The sequence below is a fragment of the Patiria miniata genome, unplaced genomic scaffold (genome assembly GCF_015706575.1).
Source record: "Patiria miniata isolate m_02_andy unplaced genomic scaffold, ASM1570657v1 HiC_scaffold_2, whole genome shotgun sequence".
Classification (NCBI taxonomy): domain Eukaryota; kingdom Metazoa; phylum Echinodermata; class Asteroidea; order Valvatida; family Asterinidae; genus Patiria; species Patiria miniata.
In genome coordinates, this window is record NW_024037058.1 from 9,337,303 (window position 1) to 9,364,282 (window position 26,980).

At 41.2% G+C, this 26,980-nt stretch overlaps 1 protein-coding gene across 2 annotated transcripts; it reads right to left on the reverse strand.

Annotated features, from left to right (window-relative positions):
• Nucleotides 1–497: 497 nt before the first annotated feature.
• Nucleotides 498–26,896, reverse strand: LOC119726443 (RNA helicase Mov10l1-like). Of its 2 annotated transcripts, none has more exons than XM_038198095.1 (21): nucleotides 26,752–26,896; nucleotides 24,440–25,280; nucleotides 23,981–24,124; nucleotides 22,965–23,189; nucleotides 22,227–22,451; nucleotides 21,435–21,552; nucleotides 19,840–19,938; nucleotides 18,131–18,271; nucleotides 16,989–17,080; nucleotides 15,994–16,052; nucleotides 15,625–15,834; nucleotides 14,184–14,390; nucleotides 13,185–13,294; nucleotides 12,679–12,756; nucleotides 11,769–11,990; nucleotides 10,422–10,586; nucleotides 9,148–9,327; nucleotides 8,159–8,308; nucleotides 7,868–7,975; nucleotides 6,580–6,720; nucleotides 498–5,430 (listed from the first exon to the last, which is right to left on the reverse strand). In XM_038198095.1, the coding sequence occupies exons 2-21, from the start codon at nucleotides 25,255–25,257 to the stop codon at nucleotides 2,602–2,604; spliced, it is 6,321 nt and encodes a 2,106-aa protein (XP_038054023.1). In that variant the 5' UTR covers nucleotides 25,258–25,280; nucleotides 26,752–26,896; the 3' UTR covers nucleotides 498–2,601. The 2 variants fall into 2 exon arrangements, with proteins under 2 accessions (XP_038054023.1, XP_038054024.1); XM_038198096.1 differs by having other exon boundaries at nucleotides 24,440–25,272; nucleotides 26,752–26,890.
• Nucleotides 26,897–26,980: the final 84 nt, after the last annotated feature.

The window sequence follows — 26,980 nt, forward strand, 5'->3', positions numbered from 1 at the left end:
GCTCAGCATCGATACTTTGTTCACAATGGGTGAGAATGGCACAAAGACACCAGACCATGCCGGAGCTGGGGGTTGCTAGCGTAAGGCTTGCCCCGAATCATGTGATATAGCAACAGTCTCTTTGGTCTGGAGAATTCAAAGTTAAAATGTGCCAAGCAGTCGAACAAGTCAGGGTACCAGATGTTACTTGAATTTAATTCGCAAATGGGTTGTATTCTGTGGGTTTATGTAGTTGAACCAGCAGGGAGTCTTCTATGAATGCGTTGCTTGTGTTTTAGTTTAGTTCATGAAAATTGTCCAAAGTTTACTTGCTTGCTAAGTCCTAGTTATTTTTTTCATGCATTTCTGAAGTTGATGACATTTTCGAGTCAGTTCTGAAGCCTTGTTCAGCCCCTGGTGCAACAGTGGTTTTATTTTTTGGTTACAGTATAGCACGTCTCGTCACAATTTCCAGTTTCTTGAAACATAAAATGAGATCTTGTGTTTGAAACAAGTCGTTTTTGTTTTTAACTCATTTATTCAATAACAGTTTCAGATATACAAATAAAAGAGACTTTAAAAAAACAAAACTGAAAGCGTTGTCTCGGATGTTTTTCAAATGCCATAAAATGCAATCTTAAGTAACAGCATAGACATCGTTTTAAATGATCTGCAACATTCCCCTGTATTAAAGGTAGGATGGACCATTTGTCATTTGTGCATTTTTCATTTGAAGCAAAAAAAGTGCTCAAAATCTAAAGACGGTTGCTTAACTAACCTAATGAAGTTTTAGCTCAATAAATGCCGTATATTTCGAGGAAACACACAATTCTCAATCTCATTCATTTCAAAAGTTCCCGAGTCTTACTTTGAATTGAGCCTTCTCATGACACAATTCCGAAATTAGCATTCGGAACAAGATTCTCATTCAGCCGACTGTAGCTATGTGATGTCACACGCTGAACCGACCAATAATAGCAACCGTTTGTGCATTGTGTCAACCCATTCATGGTTACAAACCAACTACCAACAGAAATTTTGAAAAAATGTGTCACTTGACACATCTTTGGAAATGAACTTCTTTTATGGTCTTCTTCAAAATGACAGCATGCCAGAAGGAATAATCTCACAGGGAGTTTAGTGTCAGTACCATCTTAAAACCAAGTAAGCCTTTTATCAACAATTTGGACAGATGCTTTTTGGATAGCTGTTATGGTCCATAAAGAATCTTGCATCCTGATGCCACTTTTTAAATTATATAGCATCTCAATGAATGCCAGTCATTGCAAAAATGTTGAAAAGACATGAATCTGGGACTGAGAAACATTTCCAATTTTGTTAGAAAACACTTCTTGACTCTCCATAGACTTTGTACACAACCGCTGAAGTGGCGTCTGGATGCTACATCAAGTTCTTTCCATGGTCCACTCTAACTTTAAGTTCAGAACCATTTAAGATATAGGACTTAAATTTGGCACATAAAACATGTTAGATTCCCCAATATTTGTTTTGTTGGTTTTTATAAGGCCAGGCAATTGAGATTGTCAATAATAAGAGAGCAACAATATAATTTCTATTAAAACTGTTTTAAATTTTCTTTTCTTTCTGTTCAACTCTTTCAGCCCAGCAAGATAGTGGCCATTAGGTGATGAAATGTTGATTACTTAAATGTATTCTTTTCTTAAATTAAAACAAAGAGTAGCACTAAGCAAGTATCTCTTACACTTTAAAAGCTTTATGAGCAAAAACAAAGACAGAAACTTGAAACATTAATATATATTTAAGTACTCTTTGGCAAAATCAATAAGTGGTAGTTATATAACACTTACAAAAAACTGCAATGGGTTTTAACAATTCAGAATTGATCAAATCGGATTAATGAAAACAAGGATGCGTCTTGATGGGTCAACCAACCAAGTTGAAGACAAAAATTTAAAAACAATTCTACATGTACAAAGTAATTCACACAAGAAGAAAAAGACCTGTGGTTTTTTTTTTAATACAAAATTTCTCTTTTGACTTTAGAAACTGAACAAATTAATTCATAAAACAGTGGCAAACTAGAGTAAGGCACTTAAAATCTCTAAATATTTTACTGCTGAAAGTAAAAAATAAAAAATAAAAAAAAATAAAACACCTAATTGCACCATGTTGGAGAAGTTACCCCCTAAAAACCCACATTCAGGACATCTTGTTCACAGCTACAGCCGGTGACGCATTATGCTTGGGGCACATTTTAAAATTACACGAGTCGGGGTTACATTGTCATGTTTATAAACTTGGCCACTACAGTATAAGAGTAGTTAACACATTAGCACCTGTACTACATTGTATTACATTGTGTTTATTCACTGAAGAATCAAAAGCATAGAGTGCTCAGGCAGTTTTGGGCGATAACAGTGAGTAGTAGGCAGAGCGATTTCAGGTGCTACAGTGACTAAAGGGTTAAACAATTTATAACAAGTTTTAATGATGTGGTTTTTTTTCTCGTTTTTTTTTCTTTATTCTTCCTGGCAAGTTGGCGAATACATGTATGTGTGACAACATGTGTAAGTCCACATCGTCATTTTTTTTTCATGTGCATGTGCTTAACGTGATATTTTGGACTGTGTTGGTTACAACCTACACTGTACGTTGCGGTGTGTTGGCACAATCACTACTTTCGTCATTGCTTTCAATGATGACGTCATAATCTTCCATCATTTCCGGACTCTCAGCGATGGGATAAGCCCCCTTCCACTTAGGATCTGTCCTCATACATCCCTCATCGTGTCGATCATGTTTCCTAGCACTGACACTTTGCGCAGCATCGCCCATGAAATCCTCATCTGTTGTGTATCTCTTAGTCTGAGACCTGGGAGCGTTACTTCCCATCTGCAATGTGTATTTCCATTTCCCTCCTTTCTGGTGGTTGGAGACTGGCCTCTTGTACAAGAAGGGAGGATGCTGATCTCCGCTCCAGTCATCCGAGTCGTCATCACCGCCAGACTGCTCAGAGTTATCCTGACTTGCCTTGTCAGTGCTCACTTCAGAGTTATGGGCTTGATTAGCAGGGGTAATAGAGGTGGTTTGCATTGCGTCCTGCCGCTCACAACCTTGGGTCCTGAGCTCAAGGTTTTCATTTGCTCTTGGAGACATCATCTCATTATTGTCATGTTTCATTCCACGAGTGGTGTCCAATCTAGGTTCATTAGTCTGATGCACCTGTCGCCTAGGTTGCTGGGAGGTCGTGGCCTTTGGACTGTTGGAATATGTCGGAGCACTGATCTTCCAAGGGTTCTTGAATGGACTGGTTCTGCCTCCCAGTTTCTTGGATTGTCCAGCTTGTCTGAATTTTTCAGTGAGAATGCCCCTGCCTCTCCCCAATCCCGGAAGAAAAGGTCTAGAAGACTTTGCATCGTTGTTAACCCTGGTCCTATCTGCTGGCTCACTAGACTGAGATGTCAGTGGAGTTGTTGGGTAGTTTATCTCTCCCTTTTCACACTTACAACTATTGCGTACCTGAGTATTTGTCGCTGGTTGTATAGTTGCGATTTGACTAGCTTCTTGTACGTTCTCTGTGTTGCCTATTCCCTCTTGAGACCAGCCTTCAAGGGGTGGCATTTCGTGGTCTGGTTCAACAAGTCCAGTTTCTTTTGCTTGTGGATTTACATGTGTTGCATTGTTAAACACCCTTGACTTGTCTGTACCTTCTTGACTAAACTCATGCGATCCAAGCAAGGAACTCCCATCTTCCAGAAGAGCATCGTCTGTTTCAGGAGTATGTAAAGGTTCTTGGAAGGATGGAAAAGGTTGGAATGATGGATCCCTTCTAGGTTTGACATCCCAAGTATAGTCATCCCACTTTTCAGTTTCCTCGCTCTGCTGTTCAGAACCTGCAGAAGGTTGGTCTAGCGAATATCTTGCCTCTTGTAGAGGTTGAGGAGGGACTCTTGAGATGTCATATTCTTCATCCCATATTTCTGGGTCCTCTTCTTCATCACATACTTGAATGGAGTCAACTTCAGAGTTTGTCGTGGCTTCAACTGATTTCAAAGTTTCTTGGGGACAAGCACCAATTTGAATTAGTATGTGTGAAGTATCGACAGGCTCTGCTTTCGATGGAGATGGTTGGTTCTCGGAGTGAGTAAAGCTCACATGGTCTCTGATGGAAAACGGTGTCGTAGTGGATGCTTTGCTGGCATGAGATCGAGTGTGTGATTTATCAGGATCAAAGAGTCTGCCACGTGACAACATCACCTCAGCTCGGTCTTCTTGACATATCTTTGCTTCCCCTGCTTTGCTCGGTTCTTGATTTGGTGTAAAGTGCTCGTCCTGATGAGTTCTCATGACATCACAATCTGGAACCTGATTGGGTAAATTCTGACTTTGTAGTAGTTGAGTGTTTGATGTTTGACACTGCAGGGTCAAAGCAGCTGTTGATTGAAGCTTGTTGAGGTCATTTTCGTCAAGAAACTCTGAGAAGTCTTCGGCATCATCAAAATCTGAGCTTGATGAGAATGAAAAAGATGAATGTCCTCTTGGTTTCTTATCCATGCAGCTATGTGGCAATGCTCTCTTGGAAGAAGCATCCTTAGCATCCAAGATGCCAGCACCAGAATAAATAACAGGAATTTTCTTCTCCACGGATGATTCCTTATCAAAAGCTTCCCTGCCGAGTTTGGCTCTTGTGACACCATTAATTATTTCAGACTGTGGGTTCCTAGATTCCTCTTTGTCAAGGAGAATCCTTTGATTGTTTGATCTTGGTTCGACAGACGGGCTTGTGCTGGAACCTTTGCTTCGAAGACCGTTTAGCGGAATCTCACTTGCTAATGACTGAAGTTGTTCACTGGATAAATCAGCTTGGTGCAATCCTTTGGAGAGCTCATCAACCCTTGAGAACAACTCTGATGTGTTTGGTTTGTTCGGGGCAGAAGTGACTTTGTCATTGTGATCTGGTTTCCTTATCTCTTGAGAATGATCACCTTGTGACTCTTCAGGAACTGAGTTGTTGGTATTCGCGATCTGAACTCTGGGTAGTACCGAGTTCATGTCGGCATCAACATCGGCAAGAATTGCTTCATCCTTTTGTACAGAGGTCTTCCTGTCTGGACTGGCAGAGTTGATTCCGCGATTCAACATTTCTAGTGCTTCATTTTGTTGCGCGGTCTTCTGTAACACACTGCTTCCATTCTCTTTGGTTGCTGCTTCTTGTTCAATAAAACCATTGTCTGACTGCGATGCTGGTACCGCATTAAGCTGGTAATCATGCTCAAGTACACTTGATGTGTCAGCAACAGCAGCCATCTTTGATTCTTGTTGCCGTGGGGATGACATGTCTGGTTCCTGACTCCCATCCAGCAATTCCTCCTCATTATCATACTCTTCAGGCGGGAGAGTGGGTGGTTGGCAACCAGTGTAGGCACCACACTCCATGCAGTATCGAATCAGGGCACGCCAGTGCTTGTCCTATAGACAAAACAGAAAACAAAAATATGTTGCTCCCCCGTGTCATATTCGAGTTTCGCCCCGAGAAATAGACTTTGTTAAAGTTGCGTTCCCTGTACTATTGTTTGGTTTCGCCCCAAGAAACAGACTTCGTTTTAAGTTGCTATTTTTCTAGCAATCCAGAAGTATCTGGCTTTTAAAGGAGACATTTAGCCAAAAAAATATGCCCATCTTTACTTATAGAATAACCTTTCAAAAGCATCCAAAATAGACAAAAAAGGTAGTTTTTCCATTTAAATTAAACATACAAATTGAAATTTGTTAGGAGAAAACAAATGAGATATGTTGAAGAGCATGGTTACAGTAAGCCATTTGCGAATTAAATTCGAGTAACATCTGGTACCCTGACTTGCTCGAATGCCTGGCACATTTTAACTTTGAATTCTCCAGACCAAAGAAACTGTTACTATATCACGTGATTCGGGGCAAGCCTTATGCTAGCAACCCCCAGCTCCGGAATGGTCCGGTGTTTTGGGGCCATTCTCATCCATTGTGAGCAATGTATTAATGCTAAACATCTCTTACGTACACATGTAACTATGCAAGAGATTGCCCCAATTCATGTGATATAGCAACAGTGTCTTTGGTATGGAGAATTCGAATGTAAACCGTGCCAAGCATTATGAGCAAGTCAGTGTACCAGATGTTTATTCAAATGTAACTCGCAAAGGGTATAGGTTGTTCACAAATGGCTTATTGAAACCACTTTCATACTTTGTGAAGAAAACATGAAACTAACATTATTCCTTTTAAATTTAAGTCGAAGGGATGGTATATCAGTCTTAACCTAATCTGTTGTCTTACCTATGTGCCATTTTCAAAAGATGAGAGACAAGACGATTGAACTTATCAATACTCAGAACTCAGAATGTTGTTGTTCGAAGTGGGATGTTAACGTAATAACCAATCGGTTTATTAATAAGACAACAACTATAACAGGTCATGTCAAACTGTTAATATGAGACCATAATTATTACATTTCTAGAATGTTTTGACTGCCTGTGCATTGGAGGTTTCATGGGAAGTTTTAAGCCACTTAGGTTCCACGACACTCCTAGGAGCTTTCCTAACCAAGAGATTTTCAACATTGTAACTTTTACGATGACTGACCTTAGCCAGCAGATGAGGATTGCCAACGATGATCATCAGCGCCTGTGCTCGCGTGATCGACACGTTGAACCTCTTGGGGTTGCTTAGGAAACCAAGATGGTGGCGCAGGTCAAAGGTCAGAAGATCCTCACTGGAACGAACCTGGGGACGAACAAGTATGCATTTCTCGCTTCTTAACATTGTTTTTGGTTTTTCAAACAGAGTAAAACTGTATACCACAGAATGTGGGATTACATGTAAGTGTCAGATCACAGTTAGGGCTGTCCATACCATTGATGTCAGGAACCAGTTTTAGATTATCGGATCAGGTACGCGCTACCAACCTTACAAATAGGTAACTTCTCAGACAATGAAACAATTTTGAATGTCATTTGTGGGGAATTTTCAAAATGAAACCAGGCCACATGGAAAAACGCAACATATCTCATGTTGATAACGCTCGCAGAAGTTGCAGTTTACGCCGTAAAGCTATAAAAGCTCACTGTACACACTTGTATCTTGCTGTATTGATGCACTGATGTGGTAGTATCATCGTGCAGACCTTAATGAACAATCTGAACAGCAACTCATAAGATTTGAATTTTGGGGTACCTGGTTCCCGTACTATCCATAAATACACGCCATAATAATCACATGTGATGGTGACAGAGTATTTTCACACTGCAATTGACAACAGATGTGATGCATCATACTGTGGTGTCAGAGACAATTGTAAATGATACACCTAACAAATTTAAGCTGCTCTTTCCCATGCACGTATTCAGTCCATCTTATTTCCGTATGTGCATTTTAAGGTCATTCTAAGCTATAGGATTAGATGTGCAATGGACATAAAATGGAATGAAAATTCATAGTGAAGGGCAGCGTTAGGGTTTGTAATGCATGTAAATGTGATGGTAATGGTGCAATATGTTTTATTCATGAGTCGGCCATATTAAATTAAAAGTGACGTAAAATTTTCATTTTTTGAACTTGCGAATAGAAGTAAAGTTAATTACAAGTGAATACCAGACCGCTCTGATGAATAAATTAAGATTTGGGATTAAACATACCCTAATGTTTAAAGCCACATTTTAAAAAATAATTGAAGGTGAGGATTGGAACGCATAAGTAGTCTGGCACCATCCCATTCAACAGTTTACAATTTATAAAATAGATTCGGGGAACACGATCAAAAATGGCGTCCTCGTGAATAAGGTCTATGGGGGTTCACATTCTTAAACCCATCAACGGATTTTGATAGATTTTGGAAGATCAGTTGGGGTGAGCATGATTTGTTTGTAGTTACCGTGGAGATGATCATAGCAACCCTCTCCTGTCCTTGGAATTCCTCCACAGATCCCACCTTGATTCCGTGGATGCTCAGAGAGACAAGTAACAACCTCATCTTCTCAACCTGGAGGAGGTAATGCACACAACAACTTGATCATGATGATGCACGAATGATCATGCATAGTGCCCAAATCAGCAGTGGCTGAGACAAGATGAACTGATGAACAATACTGGTTTAAGAAAGACATTAGTTACTTGGCATTAGTGAAATGCACTAGATTTAAGTAAGTACTTATTTTGCTCCAACCTGTTTTCTGTATGGCGTGATGATGCCGACGTCTTCGGGGCTGATGACCGGGGAAGTTGAGTTCAGCAATGTCTGGACGTATCTGATGACTTGAACGACTTCGACGGGATTGAACCAGGATGGGCTATTGCCTTCTCTCATATCGTCACCCTGAGCAGTGGGCAAGAAAACAACAGTGATTGGAGTTGGTAGGATGTCACAGTGTTATCTCCGTACATGAACCATTCGCTCTTTTCACACTCCGCCATTGGGCATGCAGAGCCTCAATCTGGCAACTTTACACAATAAAAATAGCCGGTTCAGTGATCTGAAACCCGACACGGGAATCACTGAACCGCCTATATTTATTGTGTAAAGTTGCCAGATCGAGGCTCTGCATGCCCATGGCGGAAGTGTGAAAAAAGCAAATTGAGAGGGCCGTTGGGCGTACTTGCCAGGGTGCATTTTTTTCTGCAGGCTAGTAAAGTCCTTTACCTTAATACGCATGAAACATATGGTCAAGTGGTAAGGACGTCTGCACTAATAAGCAGCAGGTAGTCAGTTTGAGTCCAATCCGAGTAGTTTGTGAATTCTGTCTCACAACCACTCCGGACAATATGGACAAGCATTACATTCACTGTGTGGACTTCCCAACAACAGATGTCCACATAAACCAGTTTTCAGATATGTCGTGTGGACTTGCCCACGTCCACACAAGGTTTCCCCCTCTCTGAAAAACAGGTTTAGAGGCATTTTGGGGTTAGGTTTATCCGGCGCAAAATGCAGAGAAACATTCAAGGGAATCATAGAATCATAGAAAAAAATTAGGGTTGAAAGAGTGTTCACAGTTAGAGTAAAATGAGTTTTTTCACAGGTTTTTCTACACGAAAACAAAGGAATGTCCAGACTAGGTATGAAACATAAACATGTATGAGTACAAAATGCATTTATAAAAATATGTCAGTTAAGGGCACAACCCAATATTGAAATAATCTTCAATCTTCTCTCACCATTACACCGTTGAACAGCAGTGGACAGTCACCGTTCCTATTCGGTAGTTTCTCCCATGATGTTAGACTGTGAGTCAGCTTAGGGTCTGCCCTCGGCAGCAACTCATTGTCATAGAATAGCTTGGATGACAGTCCAAGTAGGGCGGGGTGGGAACGATAGTTCTCTACCAATTTGGTAACCTGAGATAAACACAATGGCATTCATAAGGGAATAATAGTATGATAATGACTGTCACTGTCACAGACTTTGTCATTGCCAGTGTCATAGTCATTGAAATAAACTACGCACACATCAATCAAATACTTACCAACAGTGGGTCAGAACAGCTGTGGTATATTATTAGAACATTTCCTTCAGATCAGTCTTGCACATGTCTGTTAGCCATTGTTAGACATTATTTCTGTCATTTAAATGTTGTGAATGTCATTTGTCATCAATGTAGTTCACATCGTCCGATCACCCTAAGCGGGTAAAACCAGTAAGATCAGTCTCTCGCCATATGATCAGTCTCTCATAATATGACTGTTATTCCTACTGACATTGTCACTGTCATTTCACTGTCACCGTCACAGTGAATGCCACCAACTAAGCTCATGTCACTAGAAAACTAGTCTGAAGATTTGGGACTCTCACTACTGAGTACATCTCTTCACAATCTGCCACCAGACTACTGAAGATGTCAATGTTTTCAAACAGTTGGACGTGTACCAGTCTAGTCTTAGGTTTCAAATTGAAATCACTTGGCTTCACACTCAGGTGCAAAATGTTGAATAAGAAAGTCTCCTTTAAAAATTGAGTTGACACTTCAAACTTGAAATACTGAGGACCTTGTCTTTGCCTTGTCTTTGCCTCATGAACATCTTGGAGAATTTTATCTGCTAAAGAGTGAGTAAAGTTGGCCTGAATTTGTAGTGCATGTTTTTCCACACTCCGGGTCCCAGTCTGTAAAAATCTATCAGTAGTACATGTAGGTCAAACAGCTATGGTCTACGTTCTTGTTATAACCTCTCCTTCAAATCAGCCACCTAAAATATGACTGTCACTTCTACTGTCTGTCATTGTCACTATCACTGTCTTTTGATAGTCACTTTCAATGCCACCAACTTAGCTCATATCACTCCAACACCAATCGGAAGTGGGTCAAAGCAGACACGGTCTCTACTTGTCGGAAACTCTCCATCAGATCAGTGTCACACAATATAACCATCACTGACATTGTCACTGTCATTTCAATGTCACTGCCAATGGCATCAACTAAGCTCTAAACACCTACCAGTAGCGGGTCATAACAGCCATGGTCTCTGTACTTGTCGGCGTCCCTCCTGTACACTGTCCTCAAGATGAGTCTCTCAAGATATGACTGTCCGAGTCCGTAATGCTTGGCAACGTGACTGCTCAAGACGGGACCAAGCTGCATTGGGTCACCTGCAAGAATTATCTGAAATGACAAAGATACAACAAACTGGACAGTTGGTTTGGGGGATTGGGGGTTTGTAGGCTCCGGTTTGGATTGGTTTGGTTTGATCTTATTGTAAAAGCTTCTGAAATACTGTTGGCTTGTCTTTGGGAGAAGTTTGAGTTCAGATGTACTGTGTGAGACACAGCTTTTAAAAAAAATCTATTTAGAAAGACAGATTTTCCAAAGCGTAAAACTCGCTAAGGCTTATATCAACCTTCCACCAGGGTTCACCAACTATTCAGTCATTTTCTGATTTGATTGCTGTAATTTGAATTCCCATAATGAAGGTGTATGGCCAGTGACAGATATAATCCTATTCAGGGCATGTTTTTTTTTATCTGGGTAAATTGCATGAACAATACATAAAGCTTTACTAAGATAAAAAATAGGAGTATGGGTATGGACTATCTTTGAACGCTACCCATTCAACAGTCACAAAGAGAGATTGAGGGCGTGACTCTTAAATGCATGGCCTCCATATGCCATATTGGGGGGAAAATGGACAAAAAACAAGTTAGTAGAAAATATGATAAAATTGAAAAAAAGGGGGAGGGGAATGCAACACAAATTTGAACCCCAACCACAAGTACAAGAAGAAAATGTTTTCTTCTCAATCAACATCTCTGTGGGAGTGGCTGGACACCAATGCTACTTTCACAGTGTAACACTGTAATATAGCTTCCTCTGTTGTTATTCCTGAAAAGAATTCTTCAAAAAATCGAAAGACCGAAACAAGGATATCGCTACAGAGCACTCTTTTGAGTACAGCAAAGTGAATAATTTGGCAAATATCGAGCTACGAAAGAGAATTGAAGATGTAAAAGGATGTGGGTGGCGCAGTGTGTTCGCCTCTCACCACTGTCACCTGGGTTCTATTCCCAAATCAGGTCATATGTGAGTAGAAATGTTCGTTGATTTTCCTCCTGTGCCATGAGTGTTTTTCTCCCGGTTGTCCCGTTTTCCTCCTTCCACAAAAATTAACACTTGATCGATCTGGCTGTGCTCCGTGGTAAAACATGGGTCGTATGGCGGCTGCTAAGGCATCTTTACATGCCTTCGGCGCAACCACATTGTAGCCGCATCCTTCGCAATTCCGCATCTGCTGCAAGAAAGGACACTTAGCCTCCAATTACTTTTATTGATATTTATTTATAACGTTACCTGTCCTTCGGGCCCTACTGACAATCCCACTGGGATTAGACACTCTGGTTCGGTAGCCTGGCCTGCCTCATCAACAAACACGTGTGTGAAGTGACTGGCCTTCAGGCCCAGCTGGTACAAGCTCCCTGCCGTGGTACAGGTGCAGATGATGATACGCTGATGGGAGATGACCGTCAAGTTCTCGCCATCCTTGGAGTAAGGCTTGATGCAATCTGGAATATTCTGGTGGAACAAAAAGACAAAAGTAAAATGTGTCCCTAGCCAACAGAGAGGTTCCCCATTGAACAGATATGTGTACACTAACGTTTAGCTATCTGTAACTATTATCGTCCATTCCGTTGTTTCACTGTTGGTATGCATGTGCATATGCTTAGTTATCAGAACCGTTACTATTGGTGTGCATATGCTAAATTACCGGAACTGTTACAAATAAAAGAAGAAATCCAACGTGGCAGCCTCTAATGTAAAGCCTCGTATCTGTGGACTAATCCTGCTTTGAAACACTGACAAAGGGCACACGTATCTTCAGCAATTCATCCTGTTTCAATCAAAACATACATGATTAAATAACTTAACAGAAAAGAGGGTAAACATTTACAATTCACTTTGCATTTCACAGTGACACGTGGAGTGTGATATGTAATCGGTGCTGTGAATTCGCCTAGTGGATGGCAAGTTGCGGAGGACATCATAAGAGCACATAAACTGATGACCTCATTGGTTGAGGTCCATAGCATCGACACTGCAAGGCTAGTATTCCACTCTCTTTATCGTCAAAAGAGTCTGACGAGGATTGTTGAGTGCAACGTTTGCTTACCTCACCCAAAACATCCCATCCTACCCTTTAATTGAATGCCCCGCCCCTTGATGGCACCCAACATCCATATCTCACAATGAATTTTAGTCGTACCTCTTCAGATCGATAGAAAGCGTTGAGTCTGACCATATCAGTAGGATTCACTTTGCCGCTTTCATGAAGTCGCTCAGTCTATTTCGGACAAGAAAATGAAAGAAGATATTTTCTTACAAGAAGGGAAAATATTAAAATCAAGACAATATTTTCTTACATGAGGAAATTTTTTTAAACAACCTGCTCATCAAAATTCACGTCTTTAAAACCAAAGCAAATCATTCCTTGTTTAGTGGACTCTATGCAGAAATTGTAGATGACATGATATGACTGTGGCCAATGTGGTACCAAACTTGCGCCAAACCGGCCGAGCACTCTATAGTTTTATTGATGTTTCAGTGAATAAACACAATGTAATACAATGGGTGCTAATAGGTTTAACTGAAGGTACTACATGTACAATGATGGGAGCATCAACGTAAAACATTTTTTTCCAACTAAATACATGAAGCTCCATCTCCAGCTAAATAATGAACTTCCATTACTAGCCTTTGGTTGAGACTCACCAATAGATCAGCAGCACTATTAGAGGGAGTACAGGCTAGGATACGACTGGCAGGCAAGTGAATATGAACCTGCAGGATTGCCTCGACTACCGTCACTGTCTTGCCTGTCCCTGGATTCAACACAAGAAATGATGCAAAGCCACTGTGTTATTAGTCCTGTTACCACAAAGGAATGACACAGAAAAGCTGTATTCAAATTACAAAAGGTGGTTGTGGGTTCGAGTCCCACCCGAGTAGGATGGTGAATTTTTCTCGCAAGCCTCAGACAACACTGAGTATACAGTGTTTATTAAATACATTGGTGAAGGGTAAAACCCAATATAAAATTTACATCACCCTACGCATATTCCATCTTATGGAAATGTTTGGTTGCTGTACCCGCTGCTATATCAGAGTTTTAACCAGCCAGCCGTCTCCGGCAGCCGTCTCCAAGTTAGCTTGTGAAGTTTTCCTCGCAACACAATACGTCAGCAAGGGGCAAAACCCAATATAAACTCTGAATTGTACTTTACACGAATTTTACATTCTAATAGCAAACATCACAATGAAACTACAGTTGTTCAGGTTGGCGCAGCAATCTTCCCTCGCCTTCTAAAACTGTGACCCTGGTTCGATTCCTGCCCTGGTCCACATGTGGATTTGGTTTTCAGTCACAGCATGATTCTGTGGTTTTCCCCAAAATATTCTTCTCATTGTCTTCTCTTTACATGTTTGTTCAGGCTTGCAAGCTATAGTGCCTAGGGCGCTTTTGAGGAATTCTTGGTTTCATTACCAGAAATAATTAATAGTTATAATAATAACAACAAAATTTGTAGGTCACTTCATCTCTCTCACTTGCATCTCTCCACCCAGGAGTGTAAATGGGTACCAGCATTAGCTGGGGAGTATTCTATGATGGACTGCATCCCATACAGGGGGAACAGAAAATAATCTGTCTTTTTCATGCTCAGAAAACTGTAGATAAACGCCGCCTGATGAGCCATCTGAGAACAGACTTACCAGGTGGTCCAAAGATGATATAGGGTGTTGGTCTGCCTTCCCCCTGCAGGACCCTCATGACAGCTGAGCGCTGACGAGTGTTCAGTCGAGGGTTGATAAATTCCGCCATCTTCTGGCCGTCTCCGGCGACGTGGGACACCTTCATGTCTTGTATTTTCGGTGTCACAAATCTGGCGCTGCTGTCAGATTCTGAACAGCTCTTGGAAGCTAGCAAAATAGAAACAGAAGTTTGACATGTTATGGGTACATGCACATTGTAGGTTCTCAGACCACAGGATTGTGCCCGGAATTCTGAACTTCACGTAGGAACAGTAGATTACGCTGTGTGGTCTATTTACAAGTGTCGTTACAAACATTCTGTGGACAGCAAGACAAAGAAAGAAGAACAGCTTCATATTGTCTTAGAAGGGAGATCTTTAGATGAAAATGGGCCTCTGACATATATGTGTGCTTAGTCCATAGTAGAGTGTTATATTACAGGAACGAAAGGAAACACTACTTGCGTAGAAATCATAAAATGAAATTCCAGGACTTTTACATGCCTTTCCAGGTCAAAAGAAGAGCTTTCCATGACAAATTCCTATGCAGTTTTGTCATCATAGAAGCCCATTTATGATACGCTGGCCAGTCATTACACTGAGGCAAGGTACGCCACTCCCTTTCAGCCTTCCAGTTTGACACAAGACCACTGAGCACCACAAAAGCATCACAATGGTGCACTGAACATGCAACAAGTATAGAGCATACATACATAAAGAGGAAGTCTAGTAAACTAGAATGCAAACTGAAAGACTGCCGAAGCCGTTAGTGAGGCGTTCTGGCAAAATGAGACAGAAATGGGCAGAAATGAGGGTCCATGGGTGTTAGGAAAATAAAACTCTTCTTACAATTCTGTTTGTTGCACCTCAATCGGACATTCTGTTGACAAGTTATGGCCGTTTAAAGTTTAAACACTGAGAAAACAGCCTTTAAATTTTCAAGTTTTATAGTTGTGAAAATGAAAGATGCCAATTGTTTTTCCTTAAAAACATGTTTATTTCTTTAAAATATGTGTAGTAGACATATCAAAATCATAAATATCAATAAATCTCAAAATCATTAATATATTCCCCATTTTTAATTTTTTTTTTTTTTTTTTGGGGGGGGGTATATTTCTCCACTACGGCCTGTGCCCAGTTCCGTTTCATATTCCGCATCATCGTGTATGGGCTGTGTAGGATTCCATGACTTTTTTCATGGCCTTTTTCTTTGAATACCAACTTTTCATGACTCACAGACTTTCCATGACAGATTAAAATTCCAGGATTTTCTAGGATTTTCCAAGTTTTTTCCATGACTGTACGAATCCCGTTATGTGTGACTGGTTCGTGCAAATGTTCTGCTGAAGTACATTTATGACCTTCATTCATAGTGTACACAAACTAGTGGCATCGTCTCTTACCTTTTTGTTTGGCAAATCTAGGTGGCATTTCATCAGCCCTCCTGTTCGGTCTCTGAGGCTTGGTTGATAATGTCATCTTTTGAGGAGTTGGTAACTTGACAATGAATCGTGGTTTGCCGTGTGTTGGTTTCTGGATGGACGAGGTGGCATGATGCCTGAAGGAGACACTCTCTTGGGGTGGCTTGGCCTCGACTTTGGTCGGGAACAGAACTGCACAAGAAAAAAGGGAATCATTATTTTCAAATATCATCCGCAAAAATAGATTCCTTTTCTAAATTTCTATTCTTATAGCAATAGAAAAGTCAAATAGAGACATCAACTGACAACAAATCGGCCCATGAAAATTATAAGTATACAATGGACTTGCACCTTGACTTCCTAAGTTCTTGGCAAATTCACAAGCTTGATGGCACCTTCTCAGCGAGGTTCTGTAATAAAAAATGCAAATGCTACATTAGTTACCTAAATACAGAAGAAAAAAACTATTAAGGTTTAACTTGGCGAGTGTCTGGGCATCTTTTGGACACCTGCAAAGGTTTAACTTCATCTGGGTATCTTTAGGACACCTACAAAGGTTTACATCCATCTGGGTATCTTTTGGACACATACAAATGTTTAACTTTATCTGGGCATCTTTTGGACGCATGCTCTAAATTAACTTCATATGGGCATCTTTTGGACACCTAGAAAGGTTTAACTTCATCTGGCATCTTTTGGACACAGGTTTACTTGGAGGGCGTGCTGGGCATTTTTGGACACCTATACAAAATAACTTATGCAAATTTGTTGGACACCTAGAAAGGTTTTACTTGGAGGGTGTCTCGGCATATTATCGCCACACCCATTTTTGAAAATCAATTTTGAAATGCTGATAACAAAAGTCCTGATTCTCGGTGTTTCCCAAAGTTTAGCCTCAATACCCGTAGATAGCATCTACGTCACTCCAAACTCATTATTCGCCGAATCGCATGACCAGAATAACTACACACCACTCATCTTTAAAGCTTAGTGGAGATCTAGGCAGGATTATCTAAAACTGGGAATCGCACCACTCTTAAGACAAAAATCAATTAACTTTTAGGTGAATCGAACCATTAATTGATAGAAAGCCACTTTTAGGTGAATCGAACCATTAATTGATAGAAAGGTTGAGACAAGAAATTGAGAGCACCAAGGCAAATGACTTTCACGACATCAAGAATTGTTCGTTCACTTATACGTTTGCCATCCCCCTTACAAAATACACATCTACATGCGAAGTACAAATCGGTATTAAGATTGCTAACCCTTGAAAATGATGGCTTTTGTCTCTCCACTTTCATCTTTAATAGTAAGGCGTCTTACGTGTAACTTTTTTCAAATACCTTGAGTATGTGAACATGACGCTGCATTCCTCAGCTTGGTATAACTCATGGAAGGATGGATGAAACTTGAGCAACACGGCTTCTCCCAGCACCTGAACGTCAAAAGATCAAATCGGAAATAACAATAATAATAATAATAATTAACGATAATTGGGTATTAGGGAGACAGTCCCATAGACTTGTGCACACATTTTTTTCCGAGTTTAAGGACCCCTAACCCCAATTGTACCTTATCCTACCCCCACAAATTTCGGTATTTTACTAACTGGACCACGAGCAATCGATCTAGCCTATTTGCGACAATAAAATTTTGCCTCTAAGTAGGGGATGTGGAATTAGGGAGACATTGAAATGTCTCCCTAATTCGACGTGTCTCTCCAAGGTACAACTTATGACGCCAAAGTGTCTCCCAAAGGGTATACTTTCCACGGTATCCACCCTCATTGGTGCTCAAGGCACTACATCATTATTATCCTGCTCATTGGGCAAATGAACATTCCAAATACCATCTCAGCTCCCTGGGGAGTATACAGCTCGATGCTGCCATTCCGGAGCAAAGCAGTTAAATCAACCACAATAGCCATCTCTGCCCTCAAAGGTGCCCATTTACTCCTACGTGGACAGAAGCAATGAGTGACAAAGTGCCTTGCCCAAGGGCACACGCACCACAACCCCAGGCGGGAATCGTACCCACAACCTGCAGAATTACTTGCAGACCACAAATTCAATGCTCCAGACCACGAGGCCACAGCCCTTCACAAATAATAAAATATGCATTTATATTGCGCAAATTCTAAACAACTAGCATTTCTACAAACTATATATGTTGATACGCCTTGCAGCATGCCAAATCGTAACTGATACATGTATTTACGACTTCAAGACAATCTCCTTAAACTTACTTCAACATTAACAAATGATATCAAATTCTTTTGAAATAGCTGCTGTCAAAATCATCTAAACATTCTAAAATGTAATTTTGTGCTGCTTTTTAGGTGCGTGTTGTGATAAGAGGCTGGAAAATGAATAAAGGGTGCCACAAATCAGTCGACAGTGTCTCAGACATGTCAAAACTGCCATTAAAATATGTGCACTTAAATTTCGAGAAACTTCGAGAAAGTGGACTTATTAACATTTCTTACTTCATGAACATAGCCATCGTAGCGGGCCGTGTTTGGATGTGTCACAACAATCTTGTCTCCAATAAGGACGGAGGGGCGACCCTCAGCTAGGCCGGGTACTTCCAGGGAGAGAAACTCACCGCCGCGTGGTCTCATGCTGACCTAAGATGGACAGTCACAGAGAAAACAAAGGTTTGAACTCCTGAGTAAATTATTGCTTGATGTATGCAGCCAGATTAATTCATGTATTAATTCATGTAAGTCAAGTCATGAGTTACAAGGGCTGAACCAATCCGCAATAGCCTTGAAAACTGAATTTTCCCATATGCGTTGTGTACACAGAGCAGAATTTACCATTTGTACATATTAATAATGAATTAGCCATAATTCCAAAACCCTTTGACCTATAGTCATGACATTTCTTGGGTATGTTTATGAAGAGTTTCTCTGTGCATATACCAAGTTTCACAATTTTTCGTCACTCGATGGCCGAGATTTGGGGGGGGGGGGCAGAATCCCCCCCCCCCCCCTCCCGCACAGTTGCAGTGTAATCCATTTGAATAGCTTATGACACAAAATAATGATTTGTGATTGACTAGTTATAGCTTGATTACAACTCTGACCACGAAATGAATTTTATTTGTGGGTATTTATAAAGCGCACGTATCCACCAGGACTAGTGCTCAAGGCGCAACACTATTATTACCCCTGCTCAGTTGGCCAATGAAACATTCCTAACACCATCTCAGCTCCCTAGGGAGTATACAGCTCGATGCTGCCATTTCAGTGCAAAGCAGCTAAATCAACCACACTAACCATCTCTGCCCTCACAGGTACCCATTTACTCCTTGGTGGAAAGAAGCAATGAGTGACAAAGTGCCTTGCCCAAGCGCACACGCACCATGACCCCAGGCTGGACTCGAACCCACAATCTGCAGCTTTACCCGCAGACCACAAATCCAATGCCCTTAACCACGAGGCCACAGCTAGTATCCATTTCTATGGGCTTTATGAAAATAATGACATGCCTTTGTTTGGTTCATTATCCTTGTTAATGCACTTTTTCAAAATCTGAAATGTCCAAATCTGTTCCTGACAAATGAGGAGGCTGTTGCTGTGTTGTAATTTTATGCAGAAATTATGAACCCAAAATGTGGCTCATTCAAAACATTTGTATCAAATGTTTCCTAAAAAATATACCCGGACTTTCGCACACTGAATAAAAAGCCAGTTGAACCCAAAATGTGGCTCATTCAAAACATTTGTATCAAATGTTTCCTAAAAAATATACCCGGACTTTCGCACACTGAATAAAAAGCCAGTTGATCCCGGCAACAACCCTGTAACACTGAAAGCTCTGCCTTGAATGACATCATTTTTAACCTTAACCGAATTCAACCCATCAAAGCCCAACAGCAGGTTTTGTTGAAATCTGTTGGGATGGGTACAGTACCCCTAAACTGATGGTCTTTACATTGGATTTGGGCGTACCTCCAAAAACTAAGTCCAACAGTGTGTGTGTACGATTTCCATGTGGGTGTTGGAATTTGCCAGGATGGGTACGGTTCCTGGTAAATTATGCTAGGGAGTTAGGGTTAAACAATGATTTCAAGTCTCCTATCTGATGTTTGGTTGTCAGAATATGGGTGTGAATCCCCGGAGGTCATGGATCATGATCCCCCACCTTGCCAACTTTGACCCCCCCCCCCACCCCCCTTCCTGGCACTTACCCTCTCCATGTCAAATTGCCTCATATCTTCATCCATCCTGATCTCCTCCAGGTGCAGCAGTGCTGAAAAACGACGGCTGAAGTTGTCTAGACTCAAGGACTGTTCAAATGAAAAGACAGCAAGGTCTTTTTTTTATATATATTTGGTTATGAGATATCAGTGAAATGAGTGAAGCCAGGGTTTGCCCTTTGTATCAGCCGTATGTGACGTCACAAATCAACCTCTAGTCGACAAATGGGCCTTGCCTGAACTTGCTCTAAAATGTCACGTGATGTGTATTCCTCTTGACTGGTTCTTAGCCAATTTTTCTAAGCACATGAATTTCGGCCCACTTCTTCTCCCAACTAAACACAGCTATTACATTCATGAAACGATGATTACTCACTTTTCAACCAAGTGATCCGCAGATCGCATATGTCGCCTTTTTCCGCGGTCCATCCCTATGTCTTGTGTTCTTAAACATGTCAAATATTGTGCCTGTTTAAACGACCTCAAATGACCCCTAGATGATCTTTGACCTCAAATTTTAGAAGACTTGTGATGAACCCCCACCCAAGGATCACTCCATCCAAGTGACATTAAAACCCATCAAATTCCTTGGACAAAGAAATGTTTTAAAAGCATATGTGAACAATGACCTCTAGTGACCCTTACATGACCTCTGACCTCAGTCTTTGTGTCTTCCCACCCAGGGGTCACTGCATCTGTGGCCAAGTTCGCGCAAGAACTATAGTTGACCAATGGTTAACTAACGTTTGCCCGAACTCTGTCTAGTCGACGGTGGTTGACTACGCTAGTCGACTATTTGGAACCAGCCTACTGGGGTTGGTTGCTTCGCTGGTAACCAATAGCCGCGCGCATTCATAACGCTAGCAGAGAGCCAGGATCCAGAAGTTTTGCGATGACATTTTGACCAGCATTTGACTAGAGACGTTCGCACGTTGCTATCAGTGCACAGGCGTAAGGTACGTCACAAATCAACCACTAGTCGACTAATGGTCCTTGCCCGAACTTGGCCTTGATTTCATAAAAATCCATGAAAGCATGAACAATGTTGTAAACTTTCCCCAACAACTGTGAATTACATCATTATTAATCCCAGTTGACCTTTGGCCTATAACCTTTGACCTGAAATATATCCCACATTATCTTTGCTACTCAATGACCCTTGTGTCCAAGTTTTATGGAATTCAAGTGAATTTAGGAAATGACAGCAATTCCAAAAACTTTAAAATACATAGAGGGCTACAGTCATATGGGTCTACGGTCGTACGGATGTTCCAGCAGATGGGAGTTCTGGGGTAGGAGCATTGTTGTCCTTTTATCCCTTTTTCTAAAGATTTCACCTGTGGGGTACCCTTTTTTTCTAAAGATTTCACTTGTGGAGTACCACTCCCTTTGTTGTGTATGGTCATACAGATTTTAGGACTTGTTAGTGTCTCCCAAAACTTTGTTTAAGCCACACAAAAAGTATATTCCAAAGCCACCCCAACACAACCTCACTGACCAACCCTAAGAGTACAATTATACACGTAGGGTCTGTAGGTTTGGAAAAACCCTTTGTCAATTTTCAAGAAATAACCATGATAACCTACTTCCAAGAGTTGGGGGCAGATTATGACCAAATCCGCATCCTCCTGTAAGAGACATGTCCTCAAATCCCTTGGGACTGGGAACTGTGGTAACTTTACTGGAACGTTGACATCAAAGTTTCTGAAAGCATATGAATAGGAGAACAAACCAAAATTATCTTTGCACAGTCATTGGCTTTCAGTGACTCCACTGGAGTCAAGAAGTCATAACTCGAGTGTGTTGAGTCGAGTCACCGCCAATTTCACCTCAAGTTGGGGATTCAGGTTGGAGCAGTGGTTCTTTCCTCGCCTTCCACCGCTATGGCCCGGGTTCAATTCCTGCCCTGGTCCACATGCGGATTGGGTTTTCAGTCCCTACCTGATACCGTCGGTTTCCTCCAGAATGTCCTTCTGGGGTTTTCCTCCCACCTCTAAAACTGTAATTTCTTCTGTCTACTCTCCACAGGTTTCTTCAGGCTTGCGCGCTACAGTGCCCAGGGCGCTTGGAAAAAATTTAGTATCCCGACGCCACTTATATGGTTATGTACAAAGTCTATGGAGAGTCGAGTGCATTTTCAATGTATTTTCTAACAAAGTTGGAAATGTTTCTCAGTCCCAGATTCATGTATTTTCAATATTTTTGTAATGACTGACCTTCACTGAGATAACATATGATGAAAAAAAGTGGCCTCTGGATGCAACATTCTTTCTGGGGACTTTTGAGGAATCCTTGGTTTTGTTACCAGAAATAAATAATAATAATGACTCGAGTCATTGACACGGGTCTCTACAACTCTGTAAAAAAGGGGCTCTTACCGTGGGGGTCTCACACCAGGGAAGACGCACCCTTCGAAATCCCCCTCCCTGGTTCCGGCCATCTTCCCTCGTCTCTTATTCCTCGTTGACCTATTGACCCCTGAGGCATACCCCTCCGGAACCAGCCCAATCACCTGCTGGTCCTTGGCGTTTACTGTGTACAGCCGACTGATGCTGAAGCCATCAAAATGGTAAGTCACTTGACATAGACACCTCCCGAGTTGTCTGTTTTTATTAATAGAAAGACAAAATACATGTAAATATCTATGCAAGAAAATATCAAATTCTTGGTTCATCAGTATACAAATATAACATGGTTTGGGAAGGATAGTCGATCTTAGCTCCCAAGGGTATTGGTAGTTGACAAACTACATGTGCAGCTCTGAGGCAAAGTCAAGGAACTAGCTAGTTTGTCAGAGTGAGGGCAGGTAATATCAATTATCCACCCGAAATGAACCACGTTATATTTGTTTTGCTATACATCAAGTTTTTACCAAAATATTGTCGAGTTACTTCTAAAAAATGTTGCTAAGTGTGTTCCAGTCTTTTCGTGTAGCTAGGGCGATGTTCATGTGAATGCATGATCCCAATGCTCTAGTTCTACGATTGCTTCATAAAACCGTGCTTAGTAGACTAGCTCAAGGGCAACCCGTGCACTAGCTGTGAGGCAACAAACTGCAAATTCATTTCACATTTTTTCACCATAAGGGAAGGGCGGGCCGCTCCCCTTCAACTTACTTTGCTGTAACCGTCAATGTTACTGTCACTGAAGCTTGAGTTGGTAATGGTATAGGTGGTGTGATGCACGTAGTCTCCAAGGATGATGTTGATGAGAGCGTAACTCCTTGATTCAGTTGCTGTGGAGATCCTGACGAGGATGCAGGACTGAACTGGACCGACACATCACCCGTTGGACAGACAACCTCGTAATTGGTAAGAGTTTGGGTTTCGCGTCCAACATTCCTGTTCAAATTTTGATGAAAAGTTAGTAAACTCTAAAATTTCTGAGGCCAATTTCACGAAACAGTGTGTAGCTTATGCCATGCATACGGTAGGATTGATGCAACAAATTTGTTGCACAACTGCATGTGCAACAAACTTACTATCAATTTCACAAAATGTGGCGTAGCTGCACAATGCTTTAAACTAATTCAAACATCCTGAACAAAGAAACGCATCTAACCGACATTGACTGAGGGATAAAATTAAAGTGAAGGTAGGTAGTCAAAGAACCCAGGTAGTCAAAGAACCCAGTTTTCCAAGCTGGAGAACCTTGGCCATTTTCACAACAAGGTGTCAGCAGCCATCTTGTTACCCTAACCCTCCAGGGTATGTTTGCTAAAACCCTGCCAATCAAGTAACATGCAACACTTGACTATTAAAGTGACAAGCCTGCGAAAAGTAGCAAGATCCATCAGGGGAAAAGTCTCAAGGCCACACTGCCTAAGAGTCCGTGGTCATCGCGAGCATCAGGATACAACTGAGGCATTGTTCAATGGGACTTAGCCCTCATTGTTTCACAGCTGGCCATTCATGCACTGGTGTTGGTAGCTGAATGCATCAAAGTGCACTCACTCTCTATTTAAACAGGATGCTTATTTGTTTTTAGGGATGCTTACAAATGTACATGTACATGTACGTGTACACAAAACTACACATCATATACTGCGAAAGTCAGTTCAAGAATTCACAAGTTCAAAGTTTTCAAACCATGATTCTTTCTATCAGAAACCAAGTTGACTTTGTGTACCTACCTGATGTGAACTATGGTGCTCTTACTGCTACCGATCAGACAAAACCCAAGATCACTGTCCGATATTGTTATGCCTCCTTTATTTCTCTTCATATCTTCCTTCATACACTGCGCCAATGGTGAATCTGTGACAGGCTCCAATTTACTGAGGAAAGAAAACAAATCTCAATAACCAAATAAACAAAACAATGTCATTGTAATTGGCTCACATGCTGCTTGTTGGAATGATTGGGAGAGAGAGGTGGAGGAAGAGATTCCCGGTTTGCAGGCATGACAGGGGGCGTATTAAGTCGTGAATCCTAAACCCTAAATTGCTACTCGCGAGTACCTGCTTCTACCCGCGCCAGGATGAGTAACCACAAGAAGAATAAGTAGCACAAACTTCTCGCTAGTACTCAGGTTACTCGCTCAGCAGTAGACCTAATTACATTCTACGACTTGGTCGCAAAGTTATCCTCACCTAAGTCTGTTACTCCTTGTGTCTTGCTTCATAGAGATGGCCCTCCAGTTGCCTTTACTCTGCTGCGATTCCATCATTCTACCTTCCACAAGATCCCCCTTCTTAGGTCTCCAGCCACCCTCGCAGACCCGGAACGTGAAGTAGATCTTCCCGTTCACGTGACCGTAGCCGGGGTACAGGTGGGTCACAGAGCCCGAGAACTTCTGCTCCCGTAAGGGTCGGACATTACGGGCCTGGCTTTTATCGCTCGAAGGTTCAAAGGTCACGTCGCCTTGGATCCAATCGCCCCGGCAGGGTTTATAACCAAAGACCAGCGAGTCCTGGTCGAAGGCTACCGTCTCGTTTATAAACCCAGAATCCTGGGACACTTTCGTGACCTTACCGATCAAAGTGCCCGATTGAGGATTCTGTCCTGTTTCATCATTCTCCCAATCCTGCCAAATGTCCACCTTGGTGGCTTTCCAGCCCCCCATGTTGTGATCGCGGACAGCCTGTACGACAACACTATCCCCGACAGCAGGGCGCTGGCCTCCCAACACGCAGTCGAAGGTAAAGTAGACATTGTTGTCAATCAGGCCGTATCCGTACAGGAGATCTGTCACTTTACCGCTGAACGAAGATTTTTCTTTGGTGTCATCATCTTCATCATTGGAAATAAACTGACCATACTCCAATCCATCATATGGACATTTCGCGGCATTTTTTTTGTCAGTTGGTGGTTCCGAGTTCACGTCTTCCGATGACAGACTTGAGGTTTCTTGCTTGTCGGCTGTTGTGCTTAGTAACGATTTGACCGTCCCAAACACTGCACTCAACATCGTGGCCAAGCTTTCCTACATTCCTGCAAATAAAAAAATTGAGAAACAATCAGGCTATGGTGTTTAGTACAGGGGAAAAATTAGATAACACAAACTAGCTATTTGTCATTGAGTCAATGAGAATAAGAATAATAAATACATCCCCATTAAAAGTGAACACATTCATCAGGCCAACCTTGTTTAGAAAAAGAAATCACTTTGCAATATTTTTTTTTATAAATTAACTTTTCGTGTTTACACAGTGGATTTTTGGCTAGTCCAGTTTTTTCCCCCAAATGAATGAGGCTGCCTTTTTTTCTTCCCACTAAGATGGAAGCTTTCCTAAGATGGAAGCTTTCCTGATAGTGATAATACATAATTTGTTTTGTGCCCAAAGGAGCCGTCAACCTTTCTATACAAATATACAGTGCTGCTATAATTTTGTTGAAAACAAATTTTTAAGAAAACCACATAATAGAAAAAAAAATTCAAAAATATTATTGCAAATGTAAGAATTATTTTTTTTTTTAAAGGAGGCGGGCAGGGACATGAAACTGGTTGATTATTTTACTTGGCCTAATCTCTAATTTTTTTCTACTAGCTTGAAATATCTTCCAGCTCTAACATGTCTAAGGCTCATGACTATGTCCCATGTCATGAGCAGTTAGACTAGAGCTGGGTTTTCCAAACTAAACTTTTTCATCGTTGGCTAATGTACCTGGCAAGAAACGATCTGGCCAATAAATGTTTTTGGCCATAATAATTTGGGGGAAAAATGAAATTAGGCAAGCAAATATGTGAAATAATAATCAAGTCAGCACTCATTGTAATAATAACAGTATGTAGCTGATATAATTAAGGCGGAAGTTTAAACAAATCTTAATGATATCCCCATAAAAAAAAAAAAACTCATCGACGATGAATGAAAATTATAATGCAGTGGCTATCGTTACGGCAGCCGTAACGCATTTCCCATTTTCTATCGTTACGGTAGCTGCAACTTTTATAAAAACATGAGAAGAAAATATAAAATTAGAAGGAAAAAAAGTGAATTTGAACGTTATGAAATTCGGACTTTATTTCCCTTTTAAAAAAAAATCCTCCAAAGCCTCGGGTTAGAAAAGGAAAAAAATTTGAGTGCAAAACTGAGATGCGAACCCGCAACCTCGCGGTGCAAAATCCTACCCTCTATCGACTGAGCTGTCGCACTGCTCGCTAAAACGTGGGGAAACAAATAATTATAATTATATACCTGCGTGCGTATCAAAAAAGTATCGTAGAGGGCGCTAAACAACGGCTGCCGTAACGATAGCCACTTCGAAATTATAAATTCCAACATGGTGTGATTAAAATTTTTAGGCGTCGTTACACCCAAACGTCACACTGCTTCATTCAACAATCAAGAAAGTAAGGGTACCAGACTTTAAACAGAGCACATCTACAATCAAGAAAGATAAAGTTTTTATCACTTTGACCATTTGATCTGAACAAATTTACTGTATTAAGAAAGGCTACCTTAACACTAAATATGTGTCGCTAAATTCGCTCGTATTTCGACGTTTTACATGACATCTGCGACGATGATCTCCACGCTAACTGTGCACGAAATTAAATGCACGAATTCGATTCGGGGAGTCCCCACAAAGCGCAATTTTTGTTGTGGCGATTCTTTTACTCGATTATTATGGTATCCGTTACCGATTTCGGAATACATACAACGTGTTACACGCGCAACGAAAGAGTC